At 39.5% G+C, this 19,462-nt stretch overlaps 1 protein-coding gene across 2 annotated transcripts; it reads left to right on the forward strand.

Annotated features, from left to right (window-relative positions):
* The first annotated feature begins 2,690 nt into the window (after positions 1-2,690).
* Positions 2,691-13,569, forward strand: pkd2 (polycystic kidney disease 2). Of its 2 annotated transcripts, none has more exons than XM_049571403.1 (15): positions 2,691-3,673; positions 4,545-4,658; positions 7,148-7,281; positions 7,752-8,002; positions 8,128-8,352; positions 8,628-8,856; positions 8,951-9,121; positions 9,963-10,144; positions 10,237-10,357; positions 10,439-10,537; positions 11,030-11,151; positions 11,255-11,372; positions 11,495-11,655; positions 11,875-12,022; positions 12,713-13,569. In XM_049571403.1, the coding sequence occupies exons 1-15, from the start codon at positions 3,250-3,252 to the stop codon at positions 12,914-12,916; spliced, it is 2,703 nt and encodes a 900-aa protein (XP_049427360.1). In that variant the 5' UTR covers positions 2,691-3,249; the 3' UTR covers positions 12,917-13,569. The 2 variants fall into 2 exon arrangements, with proteins under 2 accessions (XP_049427360.1, XP_049427357.1); XM_049571400.1 differs by having other exon boundaries at positions 2,694-3,673; positions 11,492-11,655.
* Positions 13,570-19,462: the final 5,893 nt, after the last annotated feature.

Below are 19,462 nucleotides of genomic sequence, written 5' to 3' on the forward strand. Positions count from 1 at the left end.
CATCTGGGTTATCTCATATTTGGTTTGAGCTTTTTCAAAATGATAAAACTAGGTTGTGTCACCTCATGAATGGTCACTGCAGCTGCAGAGATTTGTTCTTGTAAATGACAAACAAGAGGGATAAGTTAGTCATACATTGGATAATATTTTCCATACATATATTTATATATACATATTCTTTTAAACATATGTGCATAAGTGAAAGGTGTATATTGTAAATAGTATTGAGTGTATAGTTGTGTCTAAATTTAGTACTTTATATTTTTCTAATTCTGATATTTATTTTTTTGTATTTTATCTTTATTCCATGAGTATTCTATCACCATTCATCTTGCTTTTCTATCTGTGCTATCTGAACTGCTGTAAGGAGCAAAACCTGTTGCATCATTGTCTTGTTTGTTTTGTGATAAATTGTGTGTCAAACAAGAACTGTGCTTCGATACAAATTTGTATAAATTTAGTAATAGGGATGCAGATCCTGATGTTTAGTGTTGTCACTGGCGCAGTTTTCACATGTCTGGATACTGAGCGCCACCAAGTGGTAAAACAAGCTCTGTGTCTTACTTTGGAAAGCAGACAATTCATGAGCCAGCATTTTGGTTACAAAAAAAAAAAAAAAATCACAACATCAAATAAAATAAAACTCTTGAATTTGAAAAAAAAAAAAAAAAAACGTAACAGAAGCATGTCGATTTATGTATTTTGTTGCTTTGATGAAAATCAAGAGTCACAATAAAACAAACAAGCAAACAAACAAATAAGAAATATTATAATCCAATGATTAAATGTAGCCTAACTCAGCAAGTGAACTGACCTTTGCCTAACCAGCCTTTGACACAAATTTAAACAAATCATCCTGAAGGACATTTTAATACTGAGGAGGACTGGTTTCATTTTTTTATTTGACTTTGACTTTATGTAGAAATTATATTGTTCTTTTACTGAGCTGATGATTTTATTTTTAAAGAATTTGGAGATCAGGTCCCTCCTTTTTCCATTAATCCACCATATTCCTTTAACTGTAATTTATGATGTCCTTTTCTGTATTCTGTATTGTCCCCTCGAGGGACAATAAAGGTAAAGGTCTGAACAACCATAGCAGTGATACCATTTTTGAAAATTCTGGGACAAAGAGAAAGGGATATTGCATGTCTGAATGGATATAAGGAACTACATGGAGTCAAAAACTGTTCCAAATATAAGGGACAATTGAAATGAACACATTTGAAAATGAACGTATAGTGAAACTGCCTTCTAGATTTAGGCTACAACCAATTCAGTGATTCATATGAATGTGCAATGATGAGTTCTGTATGGACACCTGAAAACAAATCTACAGAGAATTATACACTACATTAAGTGGTCTAAGACAAGTTCATGCTAAACTGTGCAAAATCTATACTATCCCATCAGTCAGTAGTGTGAAATCAGGCATTCACCCTGTCTCTTTATTATATTTTGCTTCGAATGCCTTACCTCACCTTACCTTAACTCACCTCACCTCACCTTACAAGCTGAGATGTGTTTTGATAGACACTGTCAACATAATCAATAATAGGTAATATCAACTGGGAAATTATTCTTTTTCTGACCTGAAATGTAAAACCATTCACTGATTGCTAAAGTGAACTCGGGTATTATCAGTGTTATTAGATTTATATAACAGTCTGATGTAAAATAGGTCTGAAATAAGCACATTTTTGGAGAATCAGCAACTTATCTGCTTTATTCAAAAAAGAAACTCTAAAATAAGCTCTGTAAAATGTATCCAAATATTAGTCCAGCGTGCGACTTTTGTGGGCAGTTACCAGCCTCACTAGCCAACGAGTCACAACATATTGGTGAGATATTTTTCAGTTGCTATCAGATGTCCTGGGTACACCTTGGGTAGACAGTTTCTTCTGAGTACAATTCTTTTTAATTGTTTTAAATAGAATGATAAATAGAACAATTACTTTTATCTGTAAAAATAATATTTTGCAGACTTATTTGCCATACATTCTTTTTCTGTACATGTATGACAACTCACCCTTTAGAGTAGTTTTGATATTTGATTTGTTGAATATATTTTATATTTTTTATCAGAAATTCTGTTTTCACTTTTACTACTGCTGCTGTTAAAAAATAAAAGTTAAATTAACCACTTACAGTTGTGGTTTTGTCCTCAAACACCTGTTACAGCATTTTAAAATGGCATTTTCTCAGTTTTTGCAACGTCGTTTCACTGTGCAAATCTTTACTGCCCATAATAGGCATTAAAGCTCCCTTTTCTTGGCTTTGCATTTGCAGTGCAGGTTCACATGCAGACCTCTTGTCAGTGAGCTGCTCTTAGCTAAGTGCCTTGTTGTCATGGCAACCGCTGACCCAAACATACAGCGGTTATGTAACGTAGCAGTATGTAATGTCTATATTCATCTCAACACTGTATTTAACATTTTCAAGTAAATGTAAGGCTTCCTGATGGCCACAAAGGGTTTAAATGAGCTTTCAAAGAAAATTATTACTTTGAGGAATTTATTTCAGATTATTACGACACAACAAAAATAAACCCAAAGCAGTTCAATCTTTGCAATTTGTCAATTTTAGCCATTAATAATTGAGAAATAAAAAACGTCACTGAAGAAAAATGTTTTCCACAGAGGTGTTTTCCATCCTTTACTGCGACGCCATGACTCCTAATGTAATCTGAGTCCCACACAAATGAGCTCGAGAGGGTTTTTTAGGGGAACAGTTCAAGAACAAGATGGCTGTCCTGGGGCAAGAAAAGTATCTTTCTTCTTCTTCGTCCACATAAACACGGCAGTTTTAATGCGTCTGTCAGCGACATGTAAAAGGCTAATTAGGTGGTAATTTTAATAGTTTAATAGGTAACAACTTTAAACGGTTTAAAGGCATCGCTTTGTAACGGAGGACATCGTTTTTTGAGACGGAATTGAGGATCGGAAAGTTTTGTTAACGGTTAGTTGAGAGCGAAAACTACTAACGGTTGCTATGAGGAGCAGGAAACCGTTAATTAAATGTTTATATCGTGACTTTAACATATAGTGTAACGTGTTATGTGTGTAGGTTATTTAGCTGAGTAACTTTTCTAATTAGCTTTGTTTTTAGGCGTTTAACGGTTGAGTATCTCTGAGGTGCTCGACATGCTTCAACCGTTATAAACGTTTATCAGAGGTTTTTGCGTTTCTCTATAAGGTTTAGCTTTTCTCAGATGCCCCACACCAGATTAATATAACGGCTAACTGGACCATGAGTTCATCCCGAGTCAGACCGCAGCAGCTCCCGCAGAGCCAGCCTGGCCGGCTGCCCCACAGACTCGACTCAAGCGAAGGGATAGAGATGGAGAACATCCAGCATCAAGACCTGGGTCTCGGAGGAGTCATAGGCACCCCGTCCCCTCCGTCCAGACAAGCGTGGAGCCGGGACAACCCGGGTTTTGAGCCCGAGGATGAGATCATGGAAGCCGACTGGCCTCCGGCGAGCCCCGGGAGGAGGTCGGTGTCCACGGCCTCCAGCAGCAGCTGCAGCAGCGGCCTGGGCAGCTACACCGGCGCGGGCAGCAGCACCCACATCGCCCGGGGAGGACTGTACCCGACCCCGACTGTGGATGCTCGGCAGCAGGACAGGCTTGATCACCGCAGCTGTATGAAGCAGATACTCCACAAGATCAGAAGTAAGTCTCTATTTTTATGTTTTCTTTTAAACATGAATAGCTTATTTATTATCTACAGATCAATAACATGATAATAATGTATAAATAAATGGTAGTCAGGGTTTAGAGCTGTAGTGTCTATCAAGCATACCAAAGTAAATCAAGCTTTTTCACTGTACAGTAAGATGTCTATCAGATTTGTAGGGTTATGGCACTGATTTAAAGTCATAGTTTCCCCCATTCTGTAAATATAGATTTATCCATATTATATTTACACTTGCCATTAGAAATATTACCCTCCCCACTATTATTATCAGTGCCCCTACATTACCCATCTACTAAAGTTCAATGCTAAGTTATAATAATAATAGTAATGGTAACAATAATAATAATCTTTATAGAGCACTTTTAAAAAAACAAATTTGTTTCATACAGAAAATTAATATAATCAAATATAACATCAACCCAGATGGTGAGCTTATATAACAAAGGCATTGGCTGGACCAGAATAGGTAAAACAAAGTTCGGTAATATAAGGTAAAATAATAGAAAGAAGAAAATCAAGCACAGTTAAGTGGAAAACAGGATAAACTCTTGGATCTAACTGTCACTTAAAAAGTGATTTTACAAATTCCCTTTTCTTACAGTGTCTTCTTAAATCATCTCACATTTTCTGAGGTTAGTGGTCTAATGTTTAAACATTTGGGAACCCCTAGTGTAGCCAATGTAATGTAGTTTTGTGTAAAAGGATTTAAAGGCCTGTCCCATATAGACGCCAGTCCCAAATATAGGCTCGGTGAGTTCAGTGATTTAAGCAAATAATAGCCCGGGCCACTAATTGAAGTTTTACGATATGCTGATGTCCTGTCGAATCTCTGTTTTTTCTTTACAGTTCTGTGGGGCACAGAGCTGATGGAGGACAGTGACAACAGTCGAGAGAGATACCTCAGGAACGTACTGAGGGAGATGATCACATATATCACATTCCTCATCACTATCTGTATCTGTAAGTAAACAAGCAAAATCCTGCAAAATGACATAAGATTTATGTTAAAGGTTGGTCGGCATGCCCTTCAGAAATGACTCATCTGTGATAGGTAGAGAGAAATAAATGTGACCCAAGGCAATTTTAAACTGAACTGATGTGAATGTATAGGTGGTCATGACTGGATTGGACTACCTGCACATCTAGTGAGTAACTAACATAGGGAAAAAGTGCTATTGGAGCCTAATCATGTGCTACAAGGCTCTGTTAATACACAGCCCACCCTCCAGTCTTAAACTGTGTTCCAGTTCCATTCCTCATACTGTTCAGTTTAGGACTAGATGTTATAATAACTCGATGCACATACTTGAGATTATGAGTGGGAGTAATAGTACTGTCAGGGTTTTTTTTGAGTGGGAGCCAAAGGGTTAAGGTTAGATGGATAGAAAAGTAGGAAAGAGCATAGGTAGGTAGAAAAGTACGATTGGGAGGCAGAGCCAAGCAGAGACATCTGTGCAGACTGGACTCTCCCCGTACACGCCACCTCCCTCTACTAACTTTAATCCAGGTGGAGTTTAACTGTTCATTTGTGCAACAACACACAGATTTAAGATTATGAGTGAAATTTGGAGATGTGCCTGGGGAGGGAGTGGGGGTTTAGGGAGGGTAAAAGCTTCATTGGGGTTATCAGGTGGGTACCCCCCTTCACCACAACACCTCCGGAGGGCTCATCTTAATCCATAGCCACCGGCTTGACCGTTTGGCTGCACCAGAGAGGGCTTTGATGGCCTGACGTTGGTCTTGGCCTTGAATTCCCATTTCTTTAAGCAGCCTAGTAGTTGGCTTGCCTAATAATTCCATTAGGTGTTTTGTGTAGATGGTATCTAGTGTTTTCACACTGAAAAAAAAAAGACAAAATTACATAATCTCAGAACAGTTAGTAAGCCTAATTGCTTGTTTTTTAAAGTGGCAAAATATTTAAATGAATTGTTCATGGTGGTGCGACAGCTACAGGAAGATCTCAGACAAACAAAAACAAACAAACAAAGCACTGCCATTCAGCACCCATTGCATCATTTCCTGTTAGTTCCAGACAGTAAAGTATATTGACTACTTGTATAATAACTGCAAAAAAGTATACTATAACATGTAATAACATATACACATTGGGTATTAGGACTTGTGGTGTAAACATAGCTATAAATGATCACATGGTTTAAGGAACACACCCAAAATATGTGCACCATTTTGATGGCATACATATAAAGTACATGCTTGAGCCCTTAAAGTTAGTCCTGGACTGAAGTGAACTGGCAGTCGATCCAAGTGAGTCAGAGAGAGCTCTTTAAAATGTGGCACCAAATACGCCAGCCTGGGCACCTTTCTTTTAGCTGAAGAGATATTTTCCATGCTCACAGTGACTGCTTAATGGTTTTGGCAGCTAAAAATCAAATCTCAGACACTCATCAGTGGGTTTAGATTCCAACGACAGCACTAATGCGATGGCTGCATTTTGGGTTGGTAAAAAAATTGATGGAAATCACACATGTAAAATGTGTGTGATGAGAAAAGTAATGGTAAAGTTTCTCTACTCTCTTTTGCTGCAAATGCCAAACTGTGGTTTAGGGTGGATCAGGAAATGATCTCCCAGCAGACTGGAGTGAGGCATATTCTGCCAGGCTGAGCACAACTATTAAATGCAGTTTCCAGAGCTGCTCCCCGATGAGTACTCAGTAGTGCTACAGGAATAGTAAGGTATAGGTGAAACTAAATTAAAGGAGCTATATGTAATAAATCTAAAGCAAATAGTCATAAAATCCTCCTAATATGTCACAGAGACTAAGGAATAATGTTCATATAACATACTGATCTCACCAACAACAATAGTACAGCCAGAATATTCGCATTTAAAAAAAAAGATTTACGGTCCGCAAATCATTTTTATGTTTTGAATTTGTGTTTTGGCCTGTTGCTCCACCCACTGCCGTCTACCAGTCACGCAGTCAGTAGAGTCTCAGCATCAGTTACAGTTACGACTGAGCTACAGCAGCACGGCAAGCAGCAATAGCAGTGTCCCGGTACATAGCATTAGCAGCCGGCTCCTGAGCTGTATCCCGGCAGCAGCGTTAGCAGCAGAGAAGCCGGACTTGCTCGAACGATCCGCTGGAAAACTGAAGATCAAGGACACGGCGACGCAGCCCTGCCACGGCAGCCGCCCGTGGGCAAACAAATCAGTCTCCAGCGTGCCGCTGTCCAGCAACCTCGAATCTGTAGGGGAGGGGGGGCGGACACGACTCGTGGCAGTATTTTGAATTTGAGTGCAGTAACCGTTTTGGCCACATTCTTACATACAGCGCCTTTAAGTTTAATTTTGAGCTAGTTTTTGTGTTTGTCAGGTCTTGGCAGTGTCACACAAACAAAAAGCACAAATGTCATTCTGCATTGTAACACATGCTAACAGGAATATCGCGCATAGTAATGATCATGTTGTATTGTGATTTGCTCTGCAGTGACCTACGGGATGGTGAGTGCCAATATGTACTACTACACCAAAGTCATGTCTCAGCTTTTCCTGGACACACCGCTGTCTGCTGGGGACCCTTCCACTTTTAGGAGCCTCTCATCCATGGAGGATTTCTGGAAGGTAAAATGCAAATTTCATTTTGATTTTTGGAAATACATTATTAGCCTTCTTGATGTGAGTTAGGTGAGAAAATTTATGCAACTTTCATTAGGGTTGAGTTGAGTACCCGGATGTAACGAGTATCTGGTAGAGATAATGTACTTTTTACGAGTACAAATATCATCTGAGTAAAATGTGGGTAGCTGTGCTTAATCTTCTACTCTTGTGATAAGACAGAGTACATTGAAGCTTTTTCATGCAAACACACATGAGAAATACAGCTCACAAACCGTAGCTCCATCTTTTTTTTTTTTTTGAAGATATTTTTGGGCATTTTGCCTTTAATTGATAGGACAGTTGAGTGTGTGTGTGTGTGTGTGTGTGTGTATGTATAACCCTCAAAAGTACCTATAAGTAAGTACCTATAACCCTCAAACAAACCTCCGCCCGGCCTCTTCTGTGTTGCAATCCTGACTGTCCTACACGTATAGTTCACAGAGGGACCTTTCCTCAATGGCATGTACTGGGAGGTGTGGTACAACAACCAGAGCTTGCCTGAGAATCACAGTCTCATCTACTATGAGAACCTCCTCCTCGGGGTGCCACGGCTCCGACAGGTCAAAGTTCGCAATGAGTCCTGCACCGTCCATGAAGATCTGAGAGACGAGGTCCAGGACTGCTACAACATGTACACCCCGACCAACGAGGACACGGCCTCCTTCGGCCCCAAGAATGGAACAGCGTAAGCCCGCGCTTTTAATTTAATTTATATTACATTATCCGATTTATAGGACATTAGAGCTGTATCATATTTAGTACATCAACAAATGTGTACATCCTGAATCTGCTCTTCCTGGTGTCTCTCAGGTGGGTGTACACAACAGAGAGTGAGATGAATGGGAGCAGTTATTGGGGTCAAATATCTAAATATGGAGGCGGAGGATATTACAAAGACCTGTCTCGTACTAAAGAGGAGTCAGCAAACGAACTGCAGTTTCTCAGAGACCATCTGTGGCTGGACAGAGGCACCAGGGCTGTGTTTCTCGACTTCTCTGTCTACAATGGGAACATCAACCTTTTCTGTATCGCCAGGTAAGATTCATCAGTCACAACATATCCATTTACAATATAGTGCAGGGATGTGCCTAATGATTATTTCTGGATTTGTAACAGTGTGTAACAAATAAATGGCACAAATGGACACATTTTAGGAATCTTCAATAGTCATTAGAGTCTGAAAATGCAAAAATAAACTTGCAATTATTTTGTGAAATTCTAGATGTACATACTTGTGCTTCATTTTGATTTATCTCTAAAATATAAAAGTGCCAGTATGGACAGTTAATATGATTTGATGCATTTTTCAGGTTGCTGGTGGAGTTCCCTGCTACAGGTGGTGTGGTGACCTCCTGGCAGTTCCAAACAGTGCGTCTAATACGATATGTGTCCAGCTGGGACTACTTTGTGGGTGTGTGCGAGGTAGCATTCTGTCTATTCATCCTCTACTATGTGGTGGAGGAGGTGCTGGAGATCCGCATCCACCGCCTGCATTACTTCAAGTGCCTGTGGAACTGTCTGGATGTTCTCATTGTTGTGGTGTGTATCAAATTCGTACTCCGGATTATTATTAGTTAGATCATAGTAATTTTAACAAGACTGACAAAGTTTGTTGTCTGCTCTTTTTCTCCAGTTGAGTGTTGTTGCCATAATCATGAACATAACCAGAACAGCCATGGTGGGCAACCTTCTGAAAGGCCTGTTGGAGAACCACAACGCTCACCCCAGCTTTGAGCCTTTGGCCAACCTGCAGGTCCAGTTCAATCACGTGGCTGCGGTCATCGTCTTCTTCTCCTGGGTCAAGGTATGAATCTGTACCATTTGCACCATAATCAATCCAAAAATACCACACTGTATACATAAAAACCAACTGGCGACCAACGGGACTGAAAAATGAAGCCAGTGTTTAAGTGCCAAAAACTGCAGTTCCTCTAATGGCCACTTGAGGCTGGCTCCAAAAGCGAGTCAATCCTCATAGACCCCCATGTTAAAATATACAAGTAAACATGTTTACAGCCTGGAACAAAAAAAGGTTTGGGTCTCTACAGCTAATTTCCTGTTTCATGACAACTGTATTTGGGGTGAGCTCAACCATTTAAATATTATTAAGACTTAAAAGTCATGCATAGTCAAGGGCGTGGTCACTTTGAGAGACAGGTGGGTGTCATCTTGTCGCTAGTCTCTACAACAGCAGCAACGTTGTTAATCATTACGTAACCCCAGATTCACAGAGTGTTGGCGTAGCCATAGCCATCAATATTACTGCGTTTGCAGTTAATAAAAAAAAAATAACTTTAATGTTTTGGTTACCTAAAAAAGTCATGTTCAGCGTTGGATATTCAGTTTTTCCAGTAACTACATTTTGTATTTAATTTGCCAAAAATTAGCATTAGCATTATCACTGTTAACCATAGCAGTAAATGCACTGTGCCAATCAAGCTAGTGGCTAGCATTGGGAATGGCTCCACCCTTTCGTTCAAATATGGTCTGGCTCCAAAAATCCAAGACGTCGAGAACAGATATTTTGCCAAACCAATGGATGACGTCATGGTGGCTACGTCCATTATCTTAAACAGTCTGTGATAAGAACCCACCTACAGTTCTGTGAAGTCCACTAATCCTCATAATTGTGCTCCTCCTCTCAGCTGTTTAAGTTCATCAACTTCAATAAGACCATGAGTCAGCTGTCCGGCACCATGTCTCGCTGCGCTAAGGACCTTGTGGGTTTCGCCATCATGTTCTTCATTATCTTCCTGGCGTATGCTCAGCTCGCCTACTTGGTGTTCGGAACCCAAGTCAACGATTTCAGTACCTTCCAGGCCAGCATGTATGTGATTCGAAGTATAGTCCTCAAATGTACAAACACCACCGTCAGCTGATGTTTCCTGTTATTTAAAAATGTTGTTTGTGTTTGTGTAGTTTTACTCAGTTCCGCATCATCCTGGGAGACTTTGAGTTCTCAGAAATAGAGGAGGCGAATCCAGTGCTTGGACCCATCTACTTCACAACCTTTGTCTTCTTCATTTTCTTCATCCTCATGGTGAGTCCGGTGTAGTCACGTTTGTTGTTGTTTACACACACACCCTCTAACACAACACCTTTTCTTATTCTCTCCATACAGAACATGTTCCTGGCAATCATCAACGACACATACTCTGAGGTGAAGGCCGACATGTCTCAGCAGAGGTCTGAGATGGAAATGACTGATCTCATTAAGAAGGTATTGAACTACATGTATTATTCATGTCGGCCGGGCAGATTAAATCCATTAAATCAACAGCAGCTGCTGCAGCAATAACGACAGAGCAGCTCCAGAAGCTACTCCAGATATTGCAGTTTTTGGGTCTGGTTGCATCTACGCACTCACAGATACAGATATTGGAAAAATTTAATGAGAACAGATATTAGAAAAGAGTATTAGAAAATAGCAGGATTTCTGCCAGTAAAGGTGTTAGTGGAGTGGTTAGTTGTTCTCCCTGAAGCTTGATATACTTCATAAAACTGAAATAATTTCCTCTGATGTGAATAGAAGTCTCAAATTGATTCTCTGCAGGAAACCCAGAGTGTGTCAGCTTCACAACATGTGATACAGAATGACGTATCTTTATGAAAATGGAGCAGAAGCATTGGATAGTAGAAGTGTGGTTTGTGTACCATAAACTGTAACCGGCTTCTTTAGGTTGCTCCAAATGTAAGTATTCTTCTCTCTTAGGGTTGTAACAAAGCTTTGATGAAGCTGAGACTGAAGAAGACGGCAGTAGATGACATCTCTGACAGTTTGCGTCAGGCCGGGGGCAAACTGAACTTTGATGAACTCCGCCAGGATCTTAAAGGGTGAAGAAAACTGAAAGATAAAAACTCGAAACTATTATATTATTTGAGTTTACTTCTGTATTTGTCAAACTCATACTGTGCTTTGACCTTTTTCCTTGCTCAGAAAGGGCCACACAGACGCAGAAATTCAAGCCATCTTTGCCAAATACGATCACGACGGTGACCAGGAGCTGACGGAGCACGAACACCAGCAGATGAGAGATGACCTGGAGAAAGAGAGAGTGAGTGATGATGCCAGCAGCAACACGTGGAAAAACACAACACACCCTGCATGTATGTGGTCGTTCACGCTCAGCCACAGCACCTGCAGATGTTCAGTGTGTCTCTGCTCGCTCGCCAGGAGGACTTGGAGCTGGAACGCAATTCGCTGACCCGACCCAGCAGCGGGCGGAGCTTCCCTCGCACCCAGGATGACTCAGAGGAAGACGATGATGAGGACAGCGGCCACAGCTCTCGTCGTCGCGGCAGCAGCTCAGGCGGTGTCTCCTATGAAGAGTTTCAAGTGTATGGAGCTTTTATTATTAAATTTTATTATACTGTAACTTTACTGTTAATCAGTGAATGAAAGCTGAGCTAATAACTGATGAGTAATAAAATGTCATAGTCAAAGATACGCAGTTTATATACACACATTTGAGTTTTTCATATTAATCTGATTGATTCTTACTGTAGTACATTTACCATGTAAAATAATAAGGGCACTAACCGCTCTGTGTTTCTCAGTCTGGTGAGACGTGTGGACAGGATGGAGCACTCGATCGGCAGCATAGTGTCCAAGATAGACGCTGTGATCGTGAAGCTGGAAACCATGGAGAGAGCTAAACTCAAAAGGAGAGATGTGCTGGGCAGACTGCTGGACGGAGTCTTGGAGGTGAGAGGCAGTAGAGACACAGTCAGTGGCTGTGCGTTTACACGCACTTAAAGCTGCGATAATAAATGTTAAATACACATGGGTTTGAATCTGGAAGAAAAATACACACTTTGAGAGCTTCAGTCAAATTAAATAAATGTCCATTTTAATAAGGGTAAATAATCCTCAGTTAAAATTATACACAGGATAAACCAAAGAGAAAGAAACTGCTAACCAGCACTCTTGTCCCATGTGACGATGAAGAAAAAATGGGTTAAATGGTGTCCAGGGTTTAAATAGGGGTGAACAGGTGAACTCACTCAGGTTAATGAGTGAACAAAGAGTCAAAGGAGCCAATCAGTGCTGAGGAAACGGGGGAAAGGTGTCAAAATAAAGCATGAGTCGTATATATCTACATGCTAAGCAAATCTGTTTCCATAGAGTCTGCCATGTTGTTTCTACAGGAGCCCAAAACAGACAAATCAAACACTAGCACTAGATGGGGCTGTTTGTAGTTTTGTGTCGGCCACACAGGAGGTTTCAGTTGGTTGCAATCCCCAACCTCACCACTAGATGTCACAAAATCCTACACACTGGGCCTCTAAGTAACTGGCCTACAGCCTGCTTTCCACAAAAATCTGACAAATTAATTATCTCATAAGATACTTGATTCCCACAGCTAGATTCCTCCAATCTGTTTTTGTCTGTCAGGATGAGCGTGTGGGACGGGACACAGACGCCCACAGGGAGCAGATGGAGAGGCTGGTGAGGGAGGAACTGGAGCGCTGGGAGTCTGACGATATGGCCTCACAGGTCAGCCACCCACAGCCGGCCACTCCTATTGGCCCAAGGCCTCGCCCATCCTCCTCTTTGTCCACCGACGGCCTCGACACAAACGGGAGCAGCCATGTGTGAGGAGGACTTGGCCCGATGAAGGATATTTCACTCTGGCAAGAAACTCTTCATTTGAAGTTTCCCTGCAGCGATATGAGTAACTGAAGAGGTGGGACCATTTTTGCAGAACAAAGTAGCATTACAAAGGAGGTGACAGAATCAAACGCACCTCACCTCAGATACTTCAATGCACTGACAGTTCTTCTGTGAGACATCTATGAGTATTCACTAAAGCTATTATCAAGTATTACTTTCACAGGATGATGAAGGGAAACATGAGAATGTGTGGTAGAGACTTTTACGAAGGATTTACAGCACAGTGTTCCACAGTATTTCATATAACACACCATCCTCAGCACACTCAGCGTGACTTTAGTATTACATGAGAAATATCTCACCTGCTTCTGATTACTGTATCCACACATTGCAGCATTTACACAAACACCAAAAAGAAGTTTCTATGACTGTTAATTATGCTGATTATTTGTTCTTTCATCATTTTAATACGCAGTAGGTACAAGTGTGGCACATTCTGTCATATTTACTCATCCTCTGTACGTCAATTAAGCTTCAGATTAAATAGCTTATCATCATTTTATGATACATATTGTAACTTGAAACAAACTTCAATTTGGAGTGCGACTAGTGTTCATGGGAAACCCATGCATTTATTATTATTTTCTCCTGTGCCTTACTTTTTTACAATCTATTTCTTTTTTTAAAAATCTCTTATGCCAAATAAAGTGTTAATAAAATATAAGCTTGTTTTTTTTTTAAATTAGATTTTAATCAGAGCCAAATCAGTAATGCCTTTTCCTGGTGTACAGAACAATGTGATCTACTGACCTCATCTGTAGTTTACTGAATGTAAATGCTCTTTTATAATATTATGATCGCATTTCCTTCATTGCTGATGCTTATAGTTGTACAAATATATAAAACCTAGTGAAATAATATAGTTTTTGTGTATAATGATCAAAAAAATATACTTTTATTTGATTTTAGGCCCTAGGATACCCTAGATAAGTTATGCAACATTAAATTTACGACTGTAAATGTACACCACAGCAATCCGTTCAAAAATGTGTCTGCTGATGTACAAATACTGTACTATTTAATTTAAGTATTCAGTAACACTTACAGAAATAGACACAAAATTATGTTATTTTGGTCGCTGTATTAAGCTGCAGTTTTAAAGTTTATAGTTTATAATTAGTTGTTGAAAGAACACCTTTAAGAAAACTTCCATGGAAACTATCCTGAAATTACAGACCTGTAAAGTGTTGCCAAGTATTTTTTAAATAAGATAATTATCCAAAACTTTACCGACACTTACATACAATTGCTGTATGTCAACATCAGAACACACTGCACTGAAAGAAAAACGCAAAGTCTGACGTTAAGTGAAAATGTTTATACGTTTTCAAAAAGCTGCATCAGAACATAAATGTGTATAGACTTTTTTTTGGTAAGAACAAAAAAATACACATACTAACAATGTATGTGATATAATTCTACAATATCTACAGTTATTAAAAAAAAAAAAAAATCAGTGCTCAATTACAGTTAAGAAAGATTCAGTAATTGTACAAAAGTTGAATAATCAGGATTACTGAGTTACAAAAGTACTGAAAAAAGGCATAATCTGGTTTTAAAATAATACGGTAAATGTAAATATTCATAAATAAGAAACACATCACACATAATCACGTCAATGTTCTGTGATAATCTTGAAACGACTGTCAGAAAACTCTCTGTTGGGCTTTAAAATCACTTCAACACTGTGAAAAATAAAGAACATTGTTATTATTAGCTCCTAAAAAGTTTTTCAGAGACACATGGTTTTCACCAATGACAGTTACACTAATGTTTACATTCAGGTATTATTTTACCTGTACTGAATATCCAAGTATTTAAGTGCAAAACGTAGACACACTCAAACAGTTTGACATTTTGGGAAAAATTGTGTATTTGCTTAGAGTAAGATAAGAAGATCAATACTCATATCTGTTCATTAAAACTGCTAATTTAAGCTAATTAACATTTTTATAATTTAAGAATGAAACACATTGTTAGAAAGTAATTGGTTTTGGTTTTAAGTCACGCAGCTTTACTGTTATGGTTGACTCTCATGCCATGACTTTTGGACACAGCAGACTGTCTGCTGGATGAGTAAACAGGCTACTGTTTGCTAACACGTTCACCATAACAACTTTATAAGGAGATAATATGTAAACATTGTGTTAAGGCTACTTTAGCTTAGCATAGAGACTGGCGGCAGGGGCAAACAGCTAGCCTGACTCTTGTCATAGTTAAAAAATACGCTCTAAAGCTAAACCAGCAGTCTGTGTTTTAATACTGAGATACATGCTGTAACTATTGCCTGGCAAATGACAGCCAGACACAGTGACTTCCCAGAGTCTTGTTGTCACAGTGAGGTTTTCAGGCAACCAACAGAAATGCTGTGCAGAAGTGCTTTTTACATTTCCGTTTGTGTAATGATTAAACAAACAACATACGAGTAAGCTTTAGCTGCGGAAGATCTATTAATGAACTTCGAACTAAGTCAGTCAGCTGTTTCCTCCTTACTTTAAGTCTTTACGCTAAGCTAAGCTAAGCTAAGCTAAGCTAACTGCCTCCTGGCTCCAGCCCCACACTCACACTCCACACTTGGTGCTCCTTTTCTGTTTGCACGTATGTGAATTAGGTAATATGGATATATTTGGTGGAAAATTGCAAAAAAGCCTCATTAGAAAAACAGTTCACAAAAATCAGTTCTAAGAGCCACACGCAGTTTATGTGAAATTATTAACATCTTCAGAAAGTTCGTGGTAACAATAGACTGGATATGAAGATGGACGCCGCATCTCCACTTAACTCCCCCTGTACAAAAATGAAGCCAAAATATTGCGGGTACAGCTACTGCCATCTTACCCTGGTGACATCACTTGGAGCCACAGTCTGCACAGTAGCTATCACTGCTATGCTGAGTACCGATCGCAGTCACCACACATAGCCAATCAATCTGTCGTCAATCTGTTGTCAATTCCTCTAATTAAAACCAAAACGCATCAGGAGAATCAACACTTGAACACACAGCATCCTGATAACAACTACCTAAAATGACTTTATGGGCATGCTTGCGCTGTGATATCACTTGTGTAATATCCTCAATCTGTTCTGTGAACTGGCCTGATAGAGTGGCATCAATCATCTCATCTTACTCCATGTAAAAAGAAGGTATGTGTCTTTCCCAAAATGTCATACTATTCCTTTACTGGTGAAATTCTTTTTGAACATTTACCTGCCTGGTTCCTTGAAGACAACAATAAAAGATACATAATCACACATTTAAGTGAACTTCTTGATATAGCGGAGTTTCAGGTAAGCGATGATGAGGAATATGAAGGTCATTGCGGTCAGAGCCACATGATTCTCCCACAGTCCCCAGGTGGTGTACTCTATTCCCAGGTAGTCCAGATACTGCTCACCTGTACATCTGAAATAACACCAGTCCCAACTGCTTAATTACAATGTTACAATCAATGTTTGAGCTGTTTGTTTTGTAGTTCATAAATGAGGCATGGTGACATTCATGTCGACGTTGATAATGACTCCCTGGCTACCGCGTTTATCTCATTATTAGACTCCATTGGCTTCAGTCAGGGTGTACATGAACCTACTCATTGTTTTAACCATACCCTTGATCTAGTTCTGACGTATGGAATTGAAATTGATAACCTAAAAGTCTTTCCACAGAATCCCTCGCTATCGGATCATTATCTGATTACTTTTGATTTCTTTTTACTCGATTACACGCCACTCAGCAACAGTTACTATACTAGATGTTTATCAGATAGTGCTGTCGCAAAACTTAAGGAAAAGATTACTTCGTCGTTAAATTCAATACCAATACCTTCAGTAACAGAGGTTTCCCGTGCCGACTTTAACCTCTCCCGAATTGATCATTTTGTTGATAGCACCGTAGGCTCGCTACGAACAACGCTCGACTCTGTAGCTCCTCTTAAAAAGAAGTTAAAAAAGCAAAGAAAGTTCGCTCCTTGGTATAACTCTCAAACCCGTAAGTTAAAACAAATATCGCGAACAAATATCGCGAAAATTTGAAAGGAATTGGCGATTAACCAAACTGGAAGAATCTCGTTTAATCTGGACAGACAGTCTCAAAACTTATAAGAGGGGCCTCCGCAATGCCAGAGCAAACTATTACTCAGCTCTAATAGAAGACAATAAGAACAACCCCAGGTTTCTTTTCAGCACTGTAGCCAGGCTGACTGAGAGTCAGAGCTCTATTGAGCCTTGTATTCCCTTAGCCCTTAGCAGTAATGATTTTATGAGCTTTTTTAATGACAAAATTCTAACTATTAGAGGCAAAATTCATGACCTCCTGCCCTCAGATAGTACCTATCTAACCTCAAACACAGCTGTAAAATCTAATATATATTTAGATTGCTTCTCCCAATTTCTCTTCAAGAATTGACTGCAGTGATTTCTTCATCCAAATCATCAACGTGTCTCTTAGACCCCATCCCAACTAGGCTACTTAAGGAGGTCTTACCTATAGTTAACACTCATATATTAGATATGATCAATATATCCTTATTAACAGGTTATGTACCACAGTCTTTTAAGGTAGCTGTAATTAAACCTCTACTAAAAAAGCCCACCCTGGATCCAGAGGTGTTAGCCAACTATAGACCAATATCTATCAAAGATCCTTGAGAAAGTAGTCGCAGACCAGCTGTGTGATTTTCTCCAGGATAATAATTTATTTGAGGAATTTCAGTCAGGATTTAGAGTGCATCATAGCACTGAGACAGCTCTAGTTAAAATTACAAATGACCTTCTGATTGCTTCAGACAAAGGACTCGTCTCTGTACTTGTTTTATTAGATCTTAGTGCAGCGTTTGACACAATTGACCATCAAATTCTGCTGCAGAGACTGGATCACTTAATTGGCTTAAAAGGTTCAGCACTAAGCTGGTTTAAATCTTATTTATCTGATCGTTTTCAATTTGTTGGCGTGAGGCGCCCATCCTGTAAGAAAAACAGCAAAAAAAACCCAATCATTATTTTCTCTCCACATTTTAACAGGAGAGAAGCACTATTTTGGAAACAGACCTCAGTACAACACCTGCATGGCTACGAGTGCAAGTGGCAATTCAGACAACAGTGACATCACAGCGACATCACAGCACAGTGCTGCTGATATTTTTTATATAATTTATATGACAGAGTTGTAAAAATAAATCAGTACCGATTCCGACTGAAAAAAGATCTTGTTTTATGCAAATTGGGCCCGCCAGGTCTGAATAAACAAGTCCCACCTTATGCCACATCGACAATGATTTTGAGGCAACACATAGAAATGAGTGTGAACTAATTAATTTTAATGTGTGAACTAAACTTTGTGAACTTGCACAACACTGGCTATGACTGCTGGCCCGCTAGAAGAATAGTTCAGCATTTTGGGAAATAAGCTCATGCACTGTATTGCTGAGAGTTAGATGAGAGGACTGTACAGTAAATATGAAGCTACAGCCAACAGTTGGTTATTTTAGCTTAGCACAAAGAGTGGAAACAGCTAGCCGGGCTCTGTCCAAAGGTAACAAAATACAAACAAGAACAAAGATTCTGTTAGTAGCCTTAAAGAAGTAGAAATCCCATAAAATCAAAACACTCACTAGTCTGCATGTACCTCAATACTGTGCTTAAGTAGAGTACATGAAAACTGTCCTTAGTTATATTCCACTACAGCTAAGTTTAACTCTAATGAGACATGTTATGTAAATTAAATAGCTTTGCCTATTATGCTAACAAAGAGTTGACTCTTAAGAGAGAGCTGGCTAAAGAACAGCCAGATTATAGTACTTAATGTGGTGTGGTCCGTATGTACATACAGGGACTTAAAAGGTGACTGACTCCACTACAGCCCTGCACCCAATGAAAAGGAGGGACGGCTGAATAACTTGAGGCATTTAAGCCGCATTCACCACAGTCTGCCATACTGCCTATGCATTGACCATGAATATAATGACATTAGGTCCTTATATTCCACTGAAGCATGCACAAAGAGAAAGAGGGAGACCATTGAGTTTTCTGATGTGCTTCACTGGACTTGTGAGTACCAGGTTGTGCCCAATAAAACACAGTAAGAGGATTAGTTACGCAGGAATTAAAAGCAAGTGACTGGCTTATAAACCTGAACAATTGTTAGGAAACATGTTGCAATAATCAATATGCCCATGAGAGACAGCCACATGATCTAAATATTATCCCTGTGTGCACATTATGACAGATGTACAGATTATTATAGCCGTCATACTGCTGAAGTTAGACAAGTCAGCCCTGCTGCAGTGAATAGTTTTAAATTAGTATAATTTCCCTGGAAGAGGAAGAGGAGGTCTGCACCAATGAGGAAAACTGTGAGATTAGGTAAATTACTCAAATGAGAGTTGAGTGATAGCTGGGTGTTCTTTTGTTTATTATTACATAATGTATTCTTTATTTTTATTTAATTACTCAAGTCATGTCTAAAATGTCTTCAAA

This window comes from Epinephelus fuscoguttatus, linkage group LG3 (assembly GCF_011397635.1).
Source record: "Epinephelus fuscoguttatus linkage group LG3, E.fuscoguttatus.final_Chr_v1".
Classification (NCBI taxonomy): Eukaryota; Metazoa; Chordata; class Actinopteri; order Perciformes; family Serranidae; genus Epinephelus; species Epinephelus fuscoguttatus.